Source organism: Scophthalmus maximus, chromosome 4 (assembly GCF_022379125.1).
Source record: "Scophthalmus maximus strain ysfricsl-2021 chromosome 4, ASM2237912v1, whole genome shotgun sequence".
Lineage (NCBI taxonomy): Eukaryota > Metazoa > Chordata > Actinopteri > Pleuronectiformes > Scophthalmidae > Scophthalmus > Scophthalmus maximus.
Window position 1 is genome coordinate 21,552,403 of NC_061518.1, and position 20,098 is coordinate 21,572,500.

Below are 20,098 nucleotides of genomic sequence, written 5' to 3' on the forward strand. Positions count from 1 at the left end.
GTAGAGGCAATAGATATCTTGATTTTTGAAGGATTGAGCTCAACATGTTTGTACCGAAGGCTTTCCGTTTTTAATTTGTGGGGGGGAATTCATCACGACTTCATCAGGATTATTATAATCATTATTTAACCAAACTTAAAAGCCATCAGAGCCTTGTAAGATAATACAAGGCAAACTAAAAGGATTCTTCATGTGTAAGATTAGTGCAGAGTCCCTTTAATTTCACACTTGTCATGCACGCCTCACAAAACTAAGTCACGTCAGTGGGGAAGGAAGCAAGCATTCGATTCTGAACCGGCCAATGACCATTAACCAATCTCCAACAAAGTCTTGCTGTGTAGCTTTATAGTAGACTGGTCTGGTCTTTCAGAAGTGCGTTTGTCATGTTGCTCACACAGACAGTACTGTACCTTCTTCCCCTGGACCTTTAGGAGCTGGCAGATGCTGATTAATGTCTGTGGAGATTCTCATTCATCCATCCAGGTCACGGTTATCCAAAAACGGGTTCTGAATCAGGAGCACCTGGACTTGGTTGTAGTTTCTTGACGATTATTGGTTAGAACTGAAGAAGCCTCTTGGATGAGAGGTGAAGCGCCTTCAAGGATCTACAACCACATCCAGTTGCTCCTACATCCAACAACTCTCTGGCTGCTGATTAAAGGCTGTAAACTCATTCCAAAAATAAATGTGATTGTCTCCGACGGCGTCGTCGTCTTAAAATATGTTTTCAACTAAGAAGGCTTGAAGAGTGAAACGGTTCTTCTTTCATTGAGTGAGTGTCGATCGCAGACGCAGACTGTGGCCTGTAAAGGCTCCAAGCCCCATTAGTCACTCGGCCGACTTGACCTCAATAAGAGGCTTTTGTGAAACACAAAACTGTGACTGACTGACAAGACGAGGAGCAAACGGAGAAGAGGAGTCCTGCGTCGACTCGTTTAATGTCTTTACGGATCCCGCAGGATGCCTTTGGTTAATTAAGCCGTTAGACGCCATCAGATAAGAGTCTACAATGGGGTTTGACCCAGAGCAGATAACCTACAGTACAGACACACAGTCTGAGTGATAGATTCACACATTTACAAGCACACACACACACTTAACGCATCCTGATATTAAAATACACATTCCCAAAGAGCTATTCAGAATTAATATCGTGCACACCAATAAAAATACAGTATGTTTAAACACATCCACACACGCACACACACCTTCATTTCTTATCTCCCTTCCAAACGGCCCTACATTCCTGGCGACCAGCGAGCGCTGACCACACATTGAGGGCTCCAGAACTCTGACATTCCAAACAAACCGACGAGGCATGAAATGTGCTCAACTGTCCCTTCAATTGACTGCCACCCAGGTAGCAGCCAATCGCTGTCAACTGGCCGTCTGTCCGAGGGGGACCTGCGTGACCGCCGAGCCGCTAAAAATACAACCTCGTATCTGTATAGTGCGCCCTCATAAATCTGTCCCGTAGACCGGACACTGGGACTCACTGCGCTCAACCTGCCGCGTGTCAGCCACCGGGCGCACTGCTCATCCGCTGCCGTCCCCCAGTCACTGTCTGTCTTATTTGCCACGTATCCATCTATCGAATATCTATTATCGGTCCACCTGCTTAGTCTCCGCACAGAACCACACATGCTGAGCAAATCATGACCATGGGTCAGTACATTATATTATGGGTCTGCACACTGTGACATGAATGCATATGATCGTGGCATGCCTCACTGTGTACAACAGTGGTTTAGTGGATTAAACTAAAAAAAAACTTATTTTCCCATTCCCCCCCCCCCCCCCCCCCCCCCCCCCCATTTCTCTCCTTCATCTGTACATATGGCTCTCGTGAAGAGATTTCTGGTGTTGTCCTGAATCAAGTCCAAAAGGGAAAAAAAATGCTTGGGTCCGATCGTGCAAATACAAATGAAGTCTTTATTTCTGCTGACATCAATAGCTGAGGCTGCTGGCCCTAGTTGTTGTTGTGCTGAGCTGCGAGAATAGGATCAGGAAATGGAAGTTCAACTGAGAGCCGAGCACTGGCTCGCCTTCTGCTCTCCCTGTGGTCCAGTATTTGCTGTGTGGTAGTCGACCATACCAACATAATCCAGTATATGTAACAAAAAAAGCGTACAAACATTTATTTATACTCCTTTGACATTTCTTTGTGTGTGTGAGCAAATCGTTTTAAGAGTGACGAAAGGCAGAACTGGGGGGGGAACAACACCATTATCTAGAGGAAATGAACAGATAGAATATAAAATACAGGATATGAAGAGTGAAACCACCAACGTGTTGGAAATGTATGAAATGGGACAGATGGGACACGCAGGCACTTTGCTTTCAGCTTGAAGGAGGTCCCATTTACAAAGCTAATAGCTCCTCCGTCGCCTGGAGAAAGACTTTATGAGCCGTGGCAGATCCCAGCAAAAGTGTGGCACAGAAGAACAAGTGTCTTGGTCTCGAACCCAGAGCCTCTTTCTTAAATCAATTATCAAATCATTTGTGACAAATATATAAATGAACAACAACAAATCCAGGTCAGGCTGGTCAGGGTTGATAACAAGCTGTGATTGGCCAATGAGCCCAACACACACACACACACACACACACACACACACACACACACACACACACACAGTCCAGGCCAAGGGTCCACCGGCCCACCGAAGTGGCAGTTCTCAAGGGGGCCAACTTGACCCAGTAAGACGGCCAGCCCAACAATGACAGATGGGTCCGTTGTTGTGCACGTATGTGTATGTGTGTGTGTGTGTCTATATGTGTGTGTGTGTGTGTGTGTGTGTGAGAGAGAGAGCGAGTGTTGATGATGTGGCGGGCCGCCATAAATAAATCAATGTAAAGGAAACCCTGCCCCAGTCACACAGAGCCAGTAAGGGCCGACACGGGCCAGCGAGAGCCAGTAGGGGGGGGCAAGCAGGCCCCCGTCAAGATCCAGGAAGTTTTTTTTAAACCAAACAAAGTCATCAATCTGTCATCTTGTTCACATCTTAACTTCTCGGCCACCGTTTTGTCTCCTCCAACTGGAATCCTCATATCCAAGGCCTCTTGACAGCAACAAGTGGCCTAACAAGTGTCATCAAGAGGGATAGTGTATCACGACTGGATCCAGGCCTGAACCTGAACTTTGATTCTCGGTGGAGGGAAGTTATAGAAGAAACAGTATCTCTATTTCAGGATTATATATTTCAGCTCACTTATGTTTTCTGCCCGTACTAGAATGTCTGGCAGTGAAGTTTTCCAAATGCTAACTTTGGTGAAGTTTGAAGTCTATAGGTTTATTAATGTAACAAATAGTCCAAAGCAGTGAACACACACACACACACACACACACACACACACACACACACACACACACACACACACACACACACACACACACACACACACACACACACACACACACACACACACACACACACACACACACACACACACACACACACACACACACACACACACACCAGGCCAAGTGTCCCACCGGCCCACCAAAGTGGAAGTGCTCCAGGGGGCCAAACTGACCTAGTGAGAGCGGCAGACCAACTATGACAGATGGGTCCGTTGTTATTGTGCATGTATGTGTGTAGGTGTGTGAGTGTCTGAGAGGGAGAGAGAGAGTGTTGATGTTAATATAATATGACATAATGATACGGGACAAACTGAAATCTTGATCTGGCGATGGCACAAAATGAGGAGTTTGAAGGATCGTCATTTGAGAATATCGTCAAATACTGTGCACAATTTAATGACAGGCCAACAGGCTGGTTGTTGAAATAATAACAGCCATTTTGGAGAAACACTGTTTACAAACTGCACACCCTGTGTTGTGTGATGCGGTCCGCAGCATTTCTTTTTTTTTTCATTTTTAATTTACAGAGCCAGGGCTGCACCGGAAAAAAACTAAACGGTATTTTTTTAAAAAGTATATAAGATTAAAATCGCTATTGTCCCTTTAAGTGTCAAAGTGGTTGTCCAATTGACGACGTACATTGCCATCCCTGGAGAGACTTATGATGGAATGCTTCAGTACTTCCTGCAAAATGAGGGGCACATTACCAACGGAAAAGCAAAACTAGTGAAATCACAAATTTCTCACTGAATACTATTGGCTCTGCAAGCTGTTATTACAGTAGTATCTAGGGACCACAATGAGTGCATGACAATGTGGTTTTATGTGAAAAATGGTACCCTAAGCACTTTTGAGTAGGAATTATTTGTTTGTCTAATCATGGAATTACAGTAGTAGTGAGCTCAGCTCATCTGGTATTTCTCTGAGCACCGTGAGCAGAGCTGGTGGAATGATTTCCCACTGAGTGACGGACCTATAAATTAAAAAAGGGGAAGCTGTAATAGGACTGTGAAGTATAAATCAAAAAGTAGGACTCTGGAGGAAAATCGAATAAAGTGTCATAAGTGAAATTGCTAAAGATCTTCTGTTTCCTTTCACGATCGTTGTTTTCACAGGAATCCCGATGAGATTTCATTTGTTTTGTTTAGATTAACAGTAAAAGCATTAGACTAAATGTGGCAGATTGAAGAACAATCTTTTTCCCTTTGACGAGGGGGAGCTTCACAAAATTCCCAAGGAGTGCCGTCTTCTCATTCTTAAACAAAGCAAGCAGACATGCTATGAGGCTATACCTAAAGCTAAGTTACTGAGGCCTCAGCTATCTCTGTAAGTCACATGACTCTCCAGTTGCAGGTCCCTCGTGAGTCCCACCCAGAAAATGTCCAACATTTAAAGTTTATTCTAATCTATGTAATATTGCAAGCACTGATGACAAGGGCAGCATTTTCCCTCTGCAAATACACATCATATCTGTTACTGTAAACGTCCAATTACCGATGACGTGAACCCGTAACCATCCGTGGAGGGTAATGATGGGGGGGACACCTGGTGGGCCTACAGCTGGGGCTCGTGGTGACAGAGGTGGGATGGAGGCACCTCCACCCGTCTGTGTCAGCCGGGCTGTATATCAGAGCACTCATCCCCTCTTTTAACAAGTCCGCCTGTCCACCACAGTGGGGAATGCATAAAACAGATGCGGCCGTCAGAGCAGAGGAGGGAGGAGTGGCCTGAGCTGTTGTTTGATGAGTTTGGGGCCTGAGCCACGCTCGGGGAGCTGGGAAACGGGCCAGTCGCAGAGGAAGACCGCGGCTGGGACCTTGACATCGCACCGGGTCGGACGCAGCCTCGCTCTATCCGTCATCTTTATAAGGAGTAAAACAATGCATCGGAAACAAGCCATGCTGAAAACTGTCAGGTCCACGCAACTCGGCTTTTTCTGCAAACGTTAGCGCTTAACAGAACCCGACTGAACACATTTGACAGGGGTCGCGCAAAATGTGGCTCATTTATCATCCACATAAATCAAAGCCATTTAAACTTCAGCGTTCACAACTGGATTTTTCCTGTTATTTCATCATCGTCTCCAACCTCGCACGCGTGTGCTGAACGGCAGGAAGAGGCGAAAAACCGAGTGCCGGGGTGTGTAACGGAGCTTCACCCTCGGCTGGGCCCACCACCGCCGGCAGAGAAGTGTGTGGTCGGTGATCGCCCTTTAAAAATACACACACCCTTCTCAAATGCACTTCCTCCGTGGAAAGGGAGAGAAGTGGCAGCTGAATGGAATTCCCACCATAAAGGGATCTTTCTTTCACTGTTCATCTGAAATGAGTGAGCACATTCAGGGGAGTTTCAGTGCTTCAGAGCAGTTTCCCCTCCAATGTGCTTCGGTACACATGTAAATCCAAATGTTCAGGGTTTCTACTTTACTTTATTTATAAAGAAACTGATCACAGGATTTTAAATGTATTAAACATAGTGCTACAGTTTTACTAAAATGACATAGTGTTTCCTTAAAGTAATAAAAGCAACTGAAAAATTGTTGCAAGTGTCATTATATATGATTATACGTGATTATGTTGATTATGATTAGAATTTAAAGCATAGCAATCTATTTTAAACACTTGTCATACAATTCCTCCTCTTTCTGTTGTTAAACTAGTGTAAGTTCACTGTAGATCCACATTTCACTCATTCCGTTTACCTTCCTGTTACAGTTAATTTACTGATAATCGACTTATTATCAAATTATCAAATTAACAGTTTTGCATATTTGTCCATACTGTAATTCCTCTTTGCATATTACTTTTTACATGAAAGTAATTTTTTTACTTGTTTGGTTGCTGAGCAATTGTAACAAAGCCATTTCTCATTCATGTTTTTCTGAATATACAATCTGTTTTGTATTATGTTTGTCAGATGGGTGGGTACAAAGATCTAATAGTTCTGAGGGAAAATGGTCTGAGACTCCATTGAACATCTCACCTGAACATTATGCTCACGTACAGAGACAGAGAGCGAGACACTCGCATGAAATTCCAACCTCTGGCTTTGAATTTACAGCACTGGTTCACGTCCACCACTGAAATCATCCTTACAGACCCCTGAGAGGAATATTTCTTTTTTTCCCCCTGTGAGTCCAAACCCATTTATTTCATCAGCTGTCTGCTGAGCCATCCGAACAGCGATGCGGTGCTACTCAGCAGTTTTGAAGCATCTCCTTGGAGCCAACTGGGACGGGGCAAATCATGAAGGAAGGCAAAGACCCAGCAGGCAGCACCACACACACACACACACACACCGCGAGCAGCGTGAGTAACTGCTTGGCTTGCTAAACACTCTCTCACACTCAGGATGTTGACTGTCTGTACGTGAGCACAGACACTAAAAAGCAATGAAAAGCATTGGCAGGCCAATTGAAATGTGTGTGGTGGGGAAGAAGCAACCTTGAAATCTGCCTGTGCTTTGACTGTTCTACTGTTTTGACTGTTCCGTGTGCTTTGACTGTTCTTTGACTGTGCTATGTAATTGTTTGGAGCGTGTTACTCATTGTTGTCTGACTCCGATGTTTTCACGGACACAGGTCTAGGCTTCAGACCACTAAGCCTGTTGCGCTCTGTTCGAACTGCCAGCAACCACATCACCGAACCCTCGCTGCACCTCAGAGTGTTCAGGACAGGAACTAACGCTCCAATACAGCAGACAATTCATGGTGGACACCAGGAGATGGAATATAAAAATAATGATAAACTTTATTTCTATAGCACTTTTCTTAACAAGGTTACAAAGTGCTTTCCAGAAAAAGCAGCGAATAAAAGTCGACATCACAACCAACAACAATGCAATAGAATACTCCAAAAAAACAAGAACGATACAACCCAACAATATATGTAAAATTCATATACGCTCTCCTATTAACGGAAAGTTTTAAGAAGGGATTTAAAAGATGCTAATAATGTGGCGCGTCTAATATCGATAGGTAGAGTGTTCCAGAGTCTGGGGGCTCTGACAGCAGAGGCCCGGGATCTTGGAACCACCAGCAGAGCTGCATCCAATGATCGAAGGGATCGCCCAGGCACATAGGGGGTCAATAAATCGTTGATATTAGGCGCAAGGCCATTCAATGCTTGAAAAATTATCATTACAATTTTAAAATCAATATGGAACATGATGGGCAGACAGTGTAAGTTGGCTATAGCACGGGAGTAATATGGTCGTATTTTTGGGTTTCCTGTTAAAATTTGTGCGGCAGCGTTCTGCACCAATTGGAGTCTGTGAAGGGAGCTCTGGTTGATTCCAACATAAAGTGAGTTGCAATAATCCAGGCGGGAAAACATAAAAGCATGTATAACTTTTTGAAGATCGGATATTATTAATATGGGGGGGGGGATCACACACATTTGTCCCATCAGACAAAATGCTGAAGCACTGCAAACTAGGAATCCAACCAAACAAGGTTAGGACCCTTGTAAGACCTTGATTTGTCTCATTAGTTTCAGTTGTAAAACGAGATAGTTACGAGTGTCTCTAGCAGGACAATCTCGGGGTGTCACAGCGTCCGATTCAGAAATATGAGACGGACGCCTGCAGGGGCGCCGGGGGTCAAAGGTCAAATGGACAGAGCTAGGTTGTTATTCATGCCGCATAAAAAGTGTCAGGGAGAGGTATCAGGAACCACACACGGTGCAGGCTGCGTGGTAGGAAACGGGGGTTTTTTTCACCGCGGCGAGCACATTCCCTCTCCATATGTTTATATGGAGGTTAAAACAACAGCATAATTGAGTCACATTTCCCTCTATACACAAAAGGTACCGTCCAAATTTTCTCAAATTCCATCTTTCATTATCGTGATTAAGTGACTAAAAATCTGTCCACTGTCTCAAACTGCAGGAGAGAAAAATGGGACCGATACGGATGCCAAAACAAAAACTAAAGGAAAATAACTCAGTGGTGAGCTGCTGAATTGTGTGATTGTAACGTGACTCTGTCCCTTTCTTCGTCCGACTTTACAACGAAGGGCAGGCGATTGAAACAACAATGTATAACAAAGCAGAATCTAGCAGCATGGGATGTGACAGTTGTGTGTGTTTGTGTGTGTAATTAATTCTTTTGCCTTCGGGAAAAGATGTACTCCGTGACAAATTGGGTCTTGGTTTGGAGGAGTCATCAGTGTTTTTTCGGCTTGTGGAAGAAGAAAAAATGTACAGGAGCATCTCTGGAAGGACAGGCTCTGACCTGCGGGATTACCTCTTTTGGAATAATGTGTTGGAAATTATTGTCTGCTTTGATGTGATGCGAATCTGAGGCATTTGAGTCCCTGGCCGCGCTCCAGGTGGGAGAATATCAGTAACACTTCTCGGTGCCTAAGGGACGGCGCAGCCGTTCACAGCAGCTACGCGTGAGAGACCGACTCAAGTGGAGAAGTGCTTCAGTTCAAATGCAGTTTAACTGACAAGTGTTTAGTTTACTGTGCTTGGCCTGGAGATTTCACCTTACTGGTCGTATTGGTATTAACACTAACCAACAAAATAATAACCCCCCACCCCCCACCCCCACAGTGAACTTTTAAAACCAGAGCAGAAGTGGTGTAGCCACCTTTCCATCTTTGTTTGGCAATGCAGTTTGTGAGAGAGGTGAGAAGAGTTTTTCTAGTCTTATCCACCACTCAAAGCACTTTCACAGTGTAAGTCACTTTCAGTCATTCTCATGACACACACACACGCGCACGCGCACGCACACGCACACACACACACACACACACACACACACTCAGAGTGTCAGAGGTTTAGTGTCTCGCCCAAGGATACTTCGGCATGCCGACTAGAGGAAGCTGTGGTCGTACCGTCAACCTTCTGGTTTGTGGACAACCCCTCTACCTCCTGAGCCACAGCCGCCCCATAAACGACTACTGGCTTACCGTGGAGCAACAACTGAGAACCACAATTTGTATGCGGTGAATGTGTGAAACATGCTATAAAATACAATCTGGTTAATGCTTGTAAGTGACAAAGTTGTAAACACGCACACACAGTTTAAGAATTCAGAACATTCACCCGACGGCTCTGCAGGCCAATCCTCTCAGAGTACTGATTACATGTGATTCCGGCACTCGAGACCATCAAACACGCACAAACACACACACGTGTGGCTCGCGCTTGCTGGTTGCCTCCTGGGCAGAGTCGGAAGCCACAGGGACCACATCAAAACTAGGCATTTATTCCACGCGCGTCATTCAGCTGTTAGCATTCATCTAACAGCTGAATGATGTAACAACATGTCAGCCTGCGATGACACATGAAATCAAACCTGTTAATGTAAAATATAGTCCGGCCAAATTGCATCAGTCTCGCTGTCAGTTATAGATTTCTGAGGGAGTATAACTTTGTGCTACTTTATTTCCAACAATTTAATATTTGATATTCAAATACTCTATATTATTATGTCAGTCATCATTGACTAAATCTGTATTATAGACTGCGGAGTTCACAGTTATGCTAATGGTTTAGTCACATTTCCACAGCAGTCCTCTGAGCTCATTACTAACTTTAGTTAATATACACTTAAGTAGAAAAAGGACATTCCGAGGGTGATGAAAATGTCACGAGTCTCGCAGTTATTTTTTCATAAACCACAGCATTGGACGCATTGGTTTTTTGTGCCTGCTGGTGGCACTCGGGTGAAAAAGTTAAGGGTTCACCAAAGTTTTTAGAACTTATCCTCCAGAGACCTTGAATATCTTGGGCAAATGTCACAGCACCGCATCCAACAGTTGTCAGGATACTGCAACACAAAGGTCGACCTCATGGTGGCGCCAGAGAAAAGGTTCAGGGATCAGCAGGAGTCATCGTCTCTAGGGGACAAAGGATTTTCAATGCGACTGTAATAGATTTTTTTGTGGCATCCTATATTTGTTAAAATGCTTGAACCAAAGTGGTGCACCAACAGACTAACAAAGGCAAGTTACAATATGAAACCCTAATGTTAATAATTAGAATTTTAATTTAGAAATAAATCAAATACAAAAAAGCATTTTGACAAGTTAAGAAATATCATGTTTGGTCAAGCAGAGAGCACGAAAATCAACTGAGCGTCAGATGATCCGACCGGGCACCGCTGACTGCTGCTGCTAACTCCCTCTCTTCTGTCCTTTTTTTCTCGTAAATCAATATACATGCAATGGCATCTCTTGCTGTGTGCATTATGTATATTTCATATGCCATTGTATGTGTCTGCTGTGTGCTGTTACCCTCTGTTACCCTTGGAGGGGAGAGCAGGCTGCCTTTTGGACCGACAGCAAAACAGTCATGTTTTAATTTCACTGTTGAGAGTAGTTCTGATTTTAATTAAATTATCCAGATGTTTTTATATCATCTCTTGGCTTGTGTATTGGCCGATCGCCAGTTCAAATGGCTGAACCAGCTGAGAAAATCTCAGTGGGGATTGAGGATGAGGGAAGAAAAAAACCCCTCTCCCTTTCCTGAAAAGCTGCTGATGAATGCTGCTGTTTGAATCCTAAAATAATTAAAGGAGGCAGGGAAATAAATCATTATGTTTTTGTGCAATTGATTCATCTAGACCCGTGAATCAGTTTAGTTTACAGGATTTGTATTGACTCAGCCCTGCCCTCGTGAAGGGTCACCGCGTTGAGTGTGTTAGCAGTGGAGCTGCGATCGAGGCCAAGATGGGAGGTCAGAGGGTTTTCTGTTTTGATTAATAATGTTGCAAAGATGGTTGCTGGATTTCGGCGCATGGGAAGTACATGGGGTTAACGCAGCAGGGTCAGCGTGACCGACAGGAGATGACCTTCTCCTTCGACATATTTTCTCTGATCATAAGAATGTTGAAGTGAATCCAGCGCACACAGAACACACAGCCAGGCCCGCGCAGTGACTTATGTCTCTCCAACTCTGCACTCACAGGTGTGTTTTCATGGTGTGTATTAAATGTGGGGTCAGAAGTACAAGTATGTGCTACATTGAGATCCCAGATCTCCAGCTTTGGCCAATGGAGGTGTGGGGGCGTGGGGGTGTGCGTGTGTGTGTGGGGGGGAGCTTCCTCCTGACCTTCACTTCACTCTCCACGGCACAGAGTCCAGCTCACTCTTATGCTGTGGTGCCCTCTGCTGCTCACAACCATCACTACGTCAGACAAAACATCCTGTGGTCAAACTACAGACAAACTGTCCAGTTCTTATACACCTTTCACAACCAAGTGACGATGATGTGTCAGTTAAACGTGTACTGATAATATACTGATAATATACTGCAAGGTTGCCGCATGGAGTATCCAATTTAAGTGTTAAACGAAAGTAGTTGCACCACGTGCGCATTCGTGATGCAAATTTGGGTGAAAGCACTAATCCACCACTGAGTTTGACAATTAAGTCTCGATCCATCCTTAACGTCCTGTTTTTTAATTGTGCTTGTGTCGGTTAATATTCAAATGCGACGGCCACAGTGTTCCAACAACGACAAGTCAACTTCACAAACACCATGGATCTTACAATAGACAGGGCGCAAAGAAGACGAGCTTGTATCTTAAAAAGTCCCTGAACACTAACAGCCTCCACGAAGCTAAAACAGTAGGACTGAAGAAAGAAAAAGCTCCCACTGTAAACACATACAATTGCATGAATATGGAGCATGACAACAAAAACCCTTTCCTGGATCGTTTTTTGAAATGAAAAGAAAAAGTCCTACCGCACACTTTCCCGCCACACAGAGAGATGTATCATTCTGTCCACATGGCGTCCCGTCAATCACCCTGTCCGACTGCCGCACGTAGAACCTGTACCCTATGGCCCGACAGTTGAGTTCACAGTGTTGATCCCCAGGAACTGCGGGGGGAGATTTGTGAGATTGTTATATGTATCATTGTTATATGAGACATTCTGACTACATGTTAAGTTTCACAGCGTGTAGTGACGAAACAGAAGGGCAAGGGTACTGCATGAGAGACAATCAAAGACATGATAGACAACGCAAAATAAAACTGAATCATCTTCATGTAGAGAGTAAACGTTTCCACACCTTGTGTCTCAATACAGGTCATTTCACAAATAACTCAATATTTAGTAGCTATGTAGAAAATGGAATAATAATTTTGTAGATCACAGTGGTAATAAGAACTGTTTGGGCACAGATTGTTAAATACATAAAGGTAAAGGAGTGCCATCAAATTACCATGTTACTATTATTATTATTATTATTATGTGGGCCCATTCAAGTCTTAGCCTTGAGATGTATTCTGTCAGATTCAAATTGTGAGTTTAATTTCACTCAGTCAAAGAACTAAAACGATGTTTGATTGGACTTAACAGTAACAATACAGTATATGTAGTTAATTTGTGACTTGCCTGAGACTGCAGTGAATGGCAACATAGCAATAGTTACAGTATAATGTGTCTTAGGATGACCTACATTAGTGGTTACATCTTCAAAATATCTATATATCTATATAATTAATATAATTTCATAATAAAACAATCTAAGTTCTGTAATATGACACAAATAGTGAAATATATCTTCAAAATGTTTTAAATTTGTTTGAAACCAGGTCTTTGGTCTCAATGATACATTGGGTTTTATTTGATGACCCACACACACACACACACACACACACACACACACACACACACACACAAAAGCGGCGGTGAAAGGATCCTGATCCCAGTACTTTCCATTTTGTTCAGGTGCTTAATCAATTAGATCTACTAAAAAGCTGAAAAGCCAGATACGTCTTAGGCAGATATACAAGAGTGTGTTTAAACACTGTTCAAGATGGGTGTCAAATGATCCGGGCTCCTACTTTTACCTGGGGTTATTTAATCTTTACATCTGTATTAGCCGTCAGTCAATAATGCAGAACAAAGACAAAGATCTCACAGTACACATCTGTTTGACAGGATATTCATTTGGAGACTCTTATTTCCATTAGTGTTCTATGAGAAACGGCATCTCACGAGGTGTTTTGACCGTTGCCTGGATACGCCAAGTGAGTGAGGTCGGAGGGTTTTGGTGTGGATGAACATTTATCCGCGAGGCTGCAGACAGGTGACATACTGCGGGGGCTGACATCACAGCACACCTCAGCTCATATGGGTCATAGGTCGGGGAGCTGAACATGTTGAAGTCTGTGATAATGTGATTAACAGTGTGTGTTGAGTACTGTTTAGGTCTACACCCTGCCATTCTCAGACCTTTGTGCAGGTCCCATCGGGATACACATCCGTTCAGCAGTTAAATTCTGAGGGTCTTTTTTTTCTCTTCCTTGAGTTTTTAATTTTAGCAATGCCACGCATTGGCTCTGGTGGGTTTCTTGGTTGGTTAGCATGCCAATGTGCCACACTAAGTAGAGCTGCAACAGTTAATTGATTAATCAATTAGAAATCGATTACTAAATTAGTCGCCAACTATTTCGATAATCGATTAAAAAAAGTCAAGATTCTCTGATTTCAGCTTGTTCAATGTGAATATTTTCTGGCTTCTTTGCTCCTTTGTGACAGTAAACTAAATATCTTTGGCGTGTGGACAAAACAAAACATCATCTTGGGTTTTGGGAAACACAGTCGTAGTTTTTCACCATTTTATAAACCATCAACTAATCGATTAATCGAGAAAATAATCGACAGATTAATCGATAATGAAAATAATCGTTAGTTGCAGCCCTAAAACTAAGATGTAAATTACTAAATGCTAAGCATAACTTAAATCACTGTTCTGCAAGCACTGTTCAGCCTCATAGCACCATGTGACATTAGACATTTAGCCTCGAACATTTTATATATTCTCCTTAGGTAAGCATTTTTAATATAAAGCTTATTTCATCATTAAAACTATTGAATTAGTTTCTTTGTTTTGTTTTAATCCTCATTACGGTGAGCTGTCACAACAGCTATAAGTATTTCGGATCCAGAGAAGAATATTACAACATTTCAATGGACGAATTAGGAATTTTTAAACTCTGCCAAATGTGAAAACAGTCTCTCATACATATACTGCACATGTGCATATACTGTGCATACGTGGAGTTGGCTACATAAATATGAACGGTGAAACCTACCCTCATTGAAAGGTTCCCACTCGTACAGTCTGCCCATGAAAGGTCGGCTGTTGTAAGAAGAACACTGAACAGCCCTGATGTGTCTGCTGGATGGAGGACAGGCCTGAGGATGGACCAGACACACACACACACGCACACACACACATACAGATATACATCAATTTTCCATGAACAGTGCAGGTACATCCTTTTGTAACTGCAGCCCACATTTCTCACTGTCACGCTCCGCAGACACTGACTGACTGCTGGAGTCGACCCTCTCTGTTTTAACCTTCCACTTGTGGCTCATTCTTTTCTTGCCAAAAAAGTAGTCAGATTCCAGTATTTATGAAGGCCCGTGAGTGAAACCCAACCTCCCTCGTGTCTCTTCGTATCTCCTTTGTCTAAACAAGCCCCTGGTCTGCTTTACTTTGCCTAAATATCTGTGTCACCGCACACCAGAGACAATATACAGAGGCAGGCACTGTTTAAATTGATTCCGATGCACAGGACGGATTCTGTGAATCAGATAAGCAGAGCTCATCCACACACTTGTGCATTTCCTCTGGGGTTTAACTGGTGAGGTTTCCTAAGCCAAAAGCTTTACCAATCATTTTTCTTACTAAAGCTGCCAGTAGAAAATATTTAGTGTAAGTATTAAACAGCTTTAAATGGTAAGAAATATTTAAATCCAAGACATTGTGGAAAATCTCTGCTCTTTGCCAGCTCCAGTTGAGTTTTATAATGAAGGGAGAAGCATGTTAGCTAATATTTTTCTCAAAGTTAATGTGTTTATATTCAGTTCCTGTGTTGTTCTTATTTAATCGGGACCCAGTTACATCACTGACGACGTGGCAGGGTGCGCAGAAGACTGAAACTCAAACAGACGACCACATATCATCAGCACATAAGGAATGGGAATCACCAGAATTGGTATATCTGATCGCTCATCACTTCTCGAGTTATCCTTTCCAGGTTTAAATCTCAAAGCAAATGGCTTTAGCTGGCTGAGTGTGACAAGGGAATGACATGCTGACAGTAGATGTCTTCTTCTAACATTTCTTACATTGAGTCAGTGTAAAAGAAAATACAATAGCAGTTCCAATTTTCTTCAACGGAGCTTAAGCGATGGAACTAAAGCACAACTGTGTAAAATCCTGCAATTTCTACCACCAAATGATCAACAGCAAAAAATTGACAGGAATGAGCCTGACCAATTATGTGACTGGACCTAACAAAATCCTTGAAATGCCCCTTACTGGCCAACACATTTATGATAAGAAAATGTTGCATACATTGCTGTTGCAGATCCTGTAGTGAGCATGCTCCCCCGTGCAGGAAGACGTAGGTAAAGGGTCATAGGGTCTCTCGTGGTGCTGCTGGGGCCCAGACGTCTGGCTGCCTGACTGTGGCTCCCGCTCCTCAGCCTTGTTGGCCGATCCAGGCTGGTAGAGGGGGGCCCAGACTTGGTTACTTGTGGGCTGCTGTGCCCTGGGCTGCATGAACGGAACGCTGTAGCGGTGGTGGTTGTAAGGAGGGTCCGGGTTGTTCGACTGGTGGCCACCGTGGCCTCCGGCTGCGGGGTGGTGGGCAGCTGCCGAGCGTCTCCGTCTGTGGGGGCGAGCCGCCCCCGATCCGGGGCCTGCGTCCGTCTGCAGAGGGGCAACGTGCGGAGCTCTCCCGTAGCCATACCTCCCCGGGATGATGGGACCGAGCCTCCTGTAGACACAAACAAGAGGAGATCCACAAGTTAACCAGAGACAGTGTACTAATGGTCACATGTTCCTGCTGACTAGAACAGAATGAAATGATTACCTTTCTTCTTACAGTACCCTCTTAAAATCAACAACAGACGGTAACATTAGAGGCCATGCAGCCTATTTGGATTCATTTCCCCTTCTGTTAGGAACATTTTAGCTTTATGTCCTCGTTGAATGAGGACGCTGTATAGGAGCCTCATCCGAACAGGAACTTTTTGGAAGGACCGGGATCCCAGTAGCCGAAATCTGGGCGCTTTTGTCGATATTTGGCTCCTTGGATTCCAACTCAAACAACCCCCATTACTCAGCTGTCAGCGCTGTTTGTTTAAAGGCAAGCACAACAGGAAGGAGGTCACAAAGCTGCCAAGCACAAGCGGGGCCTTTGACTGCAGCCATAAAAGACTGGCTTTCCACGGGAGGGCAGTCCGATGGCTCCAGAGAGGCACTTTTAGACCGGGCTGCTCAGCATGCAGCGCAGCCGTACAGGCTCTGTAAGGACTTGGAGATGTAAACGAAGACAAGAGCTGCTGACTATTCTTCACTGAACATCCCAATGGTGAACTTAATTGCAATACAATGTTGCTAAAAACTGAAATCTCTTCAGTGCATCTCCATGTAACTCTGAGGTTAAACAAGATGATGATGATGATTTTCCCCAGATCATAACAAGAAATGAGGGTATCCCAGTGTTTAACAGGTGATGTTGTGGGGGAAGCTACAGATGGGTCACAACTTTAAGGAGGAGGCAGCGTGGAGCGGCAGTCAGATGTTGTGCCAGGGCGGCATTCGGCCGGGGGCGGCACACAGCGCTCGCAATTTTTCCGGTGACCAACTCCTTTTCACGTCATCAACAGCGGCACATAACACACAGAAACTTCTCCTTCACAACAGCGTTTCTTAACAGTCAGACTGAAACCTGAACTGCAAATTCACTACAGCAGCCAACTCCTCGCTGCTGACGGCCACACTCGATCCAATGATGTGATTGATGACTTTGCATCAAGAAAGGTCAGGATTTAGATGACAGGTCAACTGTGTGCAGTAGTAGTGTGTTGTTCAATTTCGTGTGATAAAGGATTTGTTTTATTTTGTTTTATTTGTGTTTTGTCAGCAATGTGTTATAATTGAATTTGTACAGGAAGTCATTTATTTGTATCTATATCCTACAACTTCAGTCGGTGTTCGCCAAGGGCGCCACACAAGCTAGAAACGCCACTGGTTGGGCCTCTGTCAGAACATCTTAGGACAGGGTCAAGCTCAAACTTGTTGTCGTCCCAGATGATGAATGTGTCAGATTAGTCACACATCCTTGCTGCAACTTGGTCACGAGACACGGAAGATTACACTTAGGACTTATACGACCAATCGTAGGTCAAGTCAGCGTTTTTTTCATGTCATGAATGAAGGTGAACCTGAAACCGCTGGACATCACTCTAGTCTGTCTCTTTATCCCCAGTTTGGTAGAAAGAGGATGGGTGTGTTCATGAACAGCGAGCAGACGGCGGAGGACGGGTGTTATAATTCAGAGGTCGAGAGCCAAAGTGTTACGCTGAAATGAAACAAACAACTCAAACAGCAGTCTTCTTTCAATTCACCACGTTTACAGCGTCATGAAAGAAGGGAAACTTTTCTCATTATCCTTGTGTTTAGGATAAAACCAGCGACTGTCAGACCTGGGTCATTTTCCATGGTGATGCCCTAACGTCAGTTGGGTTTGGCCATTATTATGCTGACACACTCCCTGACACAAATTCAGGTCTGTGCATCGCCATTCTTCCGAATCACATAGTTTTCATAACACAATATCATTTCAGACCATAACAGGGACTCCTTGTGCCCTGTATGAAGTCACCCGCATTTGTGTGTTTTTCCTTTTTGTTGACATATTTATATCTTGACACAAGGTTTTTAGTTGATAGCACAGTCATTTCCACTCTTATTTGTCATGCAGTCAGGACCAAACCCGTCACCACGTGTGATACCTTCGTCCACCTGGTCGGGCCTCTTTCCTCAGCTCACCGCGACTGCTGCCGTTCGACGGCCTGCCTGTGGCACGGTGCAGAGAGACCGTCGGCTGCAAGGCTGAGATGACGTGGCCTGCTGGTTGCCGCGGACGACCGTCGGCTGTTCTGGACGGAAACTGGGATGGAGTGTAAACGGGCAGGCAGGGCCTGCTCTGCTCCTGTACCCCTTTTCCGCAGGTCCTAGAGCAGGTGGACCAGGACCCCCAGGCACCCCAGGAGCCCCGGATCTCCCCATGCTCGGCCTTGAACTCCTGTTGGGGCTCTGCCCTCTGATGAACCTGCGGGGGTACAAAAAAAAAGCTACAATTACTGACACCACAAGGGCAGAGAAACAGGAGAATGCCACGAAATGCGGATGCCAAAGATTGCTGGAAAGCCTCCATGGACAAGATTTGAATCTTCTCGGATCATGGCCTTGTTTAAAAGCCAGTCACTCAAGTCAGAGACCTCATCTCATCAACATGACTATCGTGCTCCTCTACCTCCTAGCACTGTTCATGAAACAGACCTCTGTTCACGGTCCTGAAGCCCTGATTTGGCTGATTAGTGGGTGTCTATTAGCGGCCTCTCCCCCCCCATTGGCTACCTGCATTTTCTCTGTTGACTCTGTCCCCCTGTGTAGCTCTGCCAGGGACGTATTAGCTGTGATCACTGCACTCTCTGTTTGAGGAACCTGCCAGCGGGGGTCCTGTGCCAAGCCGGCTTTGTCCGTGGAGCCGCGTGGAAATCCTGCTCTTTTAAGGAGCACTTTGTCTCCATTCACGGCAACCTCTCTGGGCAAACACATGGCCGTAGTAAAAGTTCAGCTGGCTTTGACTTTGAGCGGATGGAAAGAGAATACAGAAGCAGTAGGGAGAGTTGGCAGGAAGCTCTTCTGCTGTCAATCAGCCCGTGCAGCTATTCAGAGAGACCCCAGACCTCCCTCCACCTCCTCTACCCCCGGCTTCAGCCTTTGTAACTCGACGCCACTGTCGTCCCCCGAGTCAGCCATAGGTCACACAGCTGGACTCCCGGTGGAAACACATGGAGCTGACTCGCACCGAGCCCCTACATACTGACTGCTACATAGTCGGGCTGCCGGTGGGCTTCGTGCACTCGGTGCACCCGCCAGTTTGCATGCATGTAGTCCCTGTGACTCCGGAGTTCAAGAGGTGGTTCGCTGACATCAGCCGTCTCGCTGCAATCAACAGAAGATTTCACTCCCTGTCATTGCAGTTTAACAGATTAGCACCCCGGTCAGGTTTCCCCCTGAGAATATTCAGTCTCAAGCCTCAGATGGCATTTGGCTATGCTTACAAGACAGAATCATCTTTGGAGACGAGTGTTTTCCTCACCTGTGCTCCAATTATGTGTTTAGGCTGATAACGTAAAAGAAAAGTACAGGAAATATGTCGTGCAGGTCTACTATCGCGAGAGGGCAGGTGTCAAACACAGAACACACACGTTTAAACACAATTTCATTTTCTTTTTGCCAGTAGCACCTGCTGCACGACCGCTGCTCACCTTCCTGTGGTCTGTGGTGCGTTGGCAGTCCAGGGGGTCGGACCGAAGCAACAGCAGCGGCACAGAAAGTCTACGGACAAAGCGCAAAAGCAGTTTTAACAAAATGCCACTTTTGAAGGGTTTTCTGGACAAGAAAACGTTCAGATGCTGTCAAACACGTTTCTGTTGAGGAAATTGGGGCATTAATAGACAGTCTCAGAATGAGCCAATGCCACAAAAAAAAAAGATAGGAACGCAGACATCCATGCATATTTAAATACAAAGATATGCGATCCATAATCGAGAAAGTCACTCAGACGTTACCTGACGATCCAGACACAGGCTCGCTGCATCGCTCCTGGATTCTCAGAAATGGACGCTTAGGTGTAGAGACAGAAGTTTACATTAGCACGCACCTGAGTGACACTGGC

The 20,098-nt window shown here is 44.7% G+C and overlaps 1 protein-coding gene across 3 annotated transcripts in view; it reads right to left on the reverse strand.

Moving 5' to 3' along the window:
• Positions 1-20,098, reverse strand: part of LOC118302698 (thrombospondin type-1 domain-containing protein 4-like) — a 50,658-nt gene that overhangs the window by 25,301 nt on the left and 5,259 nt on the right. For all 3 annotated transcript variants that reach the window (XM_035629056.2, XM_047331381.1, XM_035629057.2), the window contains 6 exons: positions 19,992-20,046; positions 19,689-19,758; positions 18,144-18,463; positions 15,697-16,120; positions 14,423-14,525; positions 12,061-12,197 (listed from right to left, as the gene is read on the reverse strand). In XM_035629056.2, coding sequence (XP_035484949.2) covers positions 12,061-12,197; positions 14,423-14,525; positions 15,697-16,120; positions 18,144-18,463; positions 19,689-19,758; positions 19,992-20,020 — 1,083 coding nt within the window. In that variant the 5' untranslated portion in view covers positions 20,021-20,046. The remainder of the gene's footprint in view (positions 1-12,060; positions 12,198-14,422; positions 14,526-15,696; positions 16,121-18,143; positions 18,464-19,688; positions 19,759-19,991; positions 20,047-20,098) is intronic.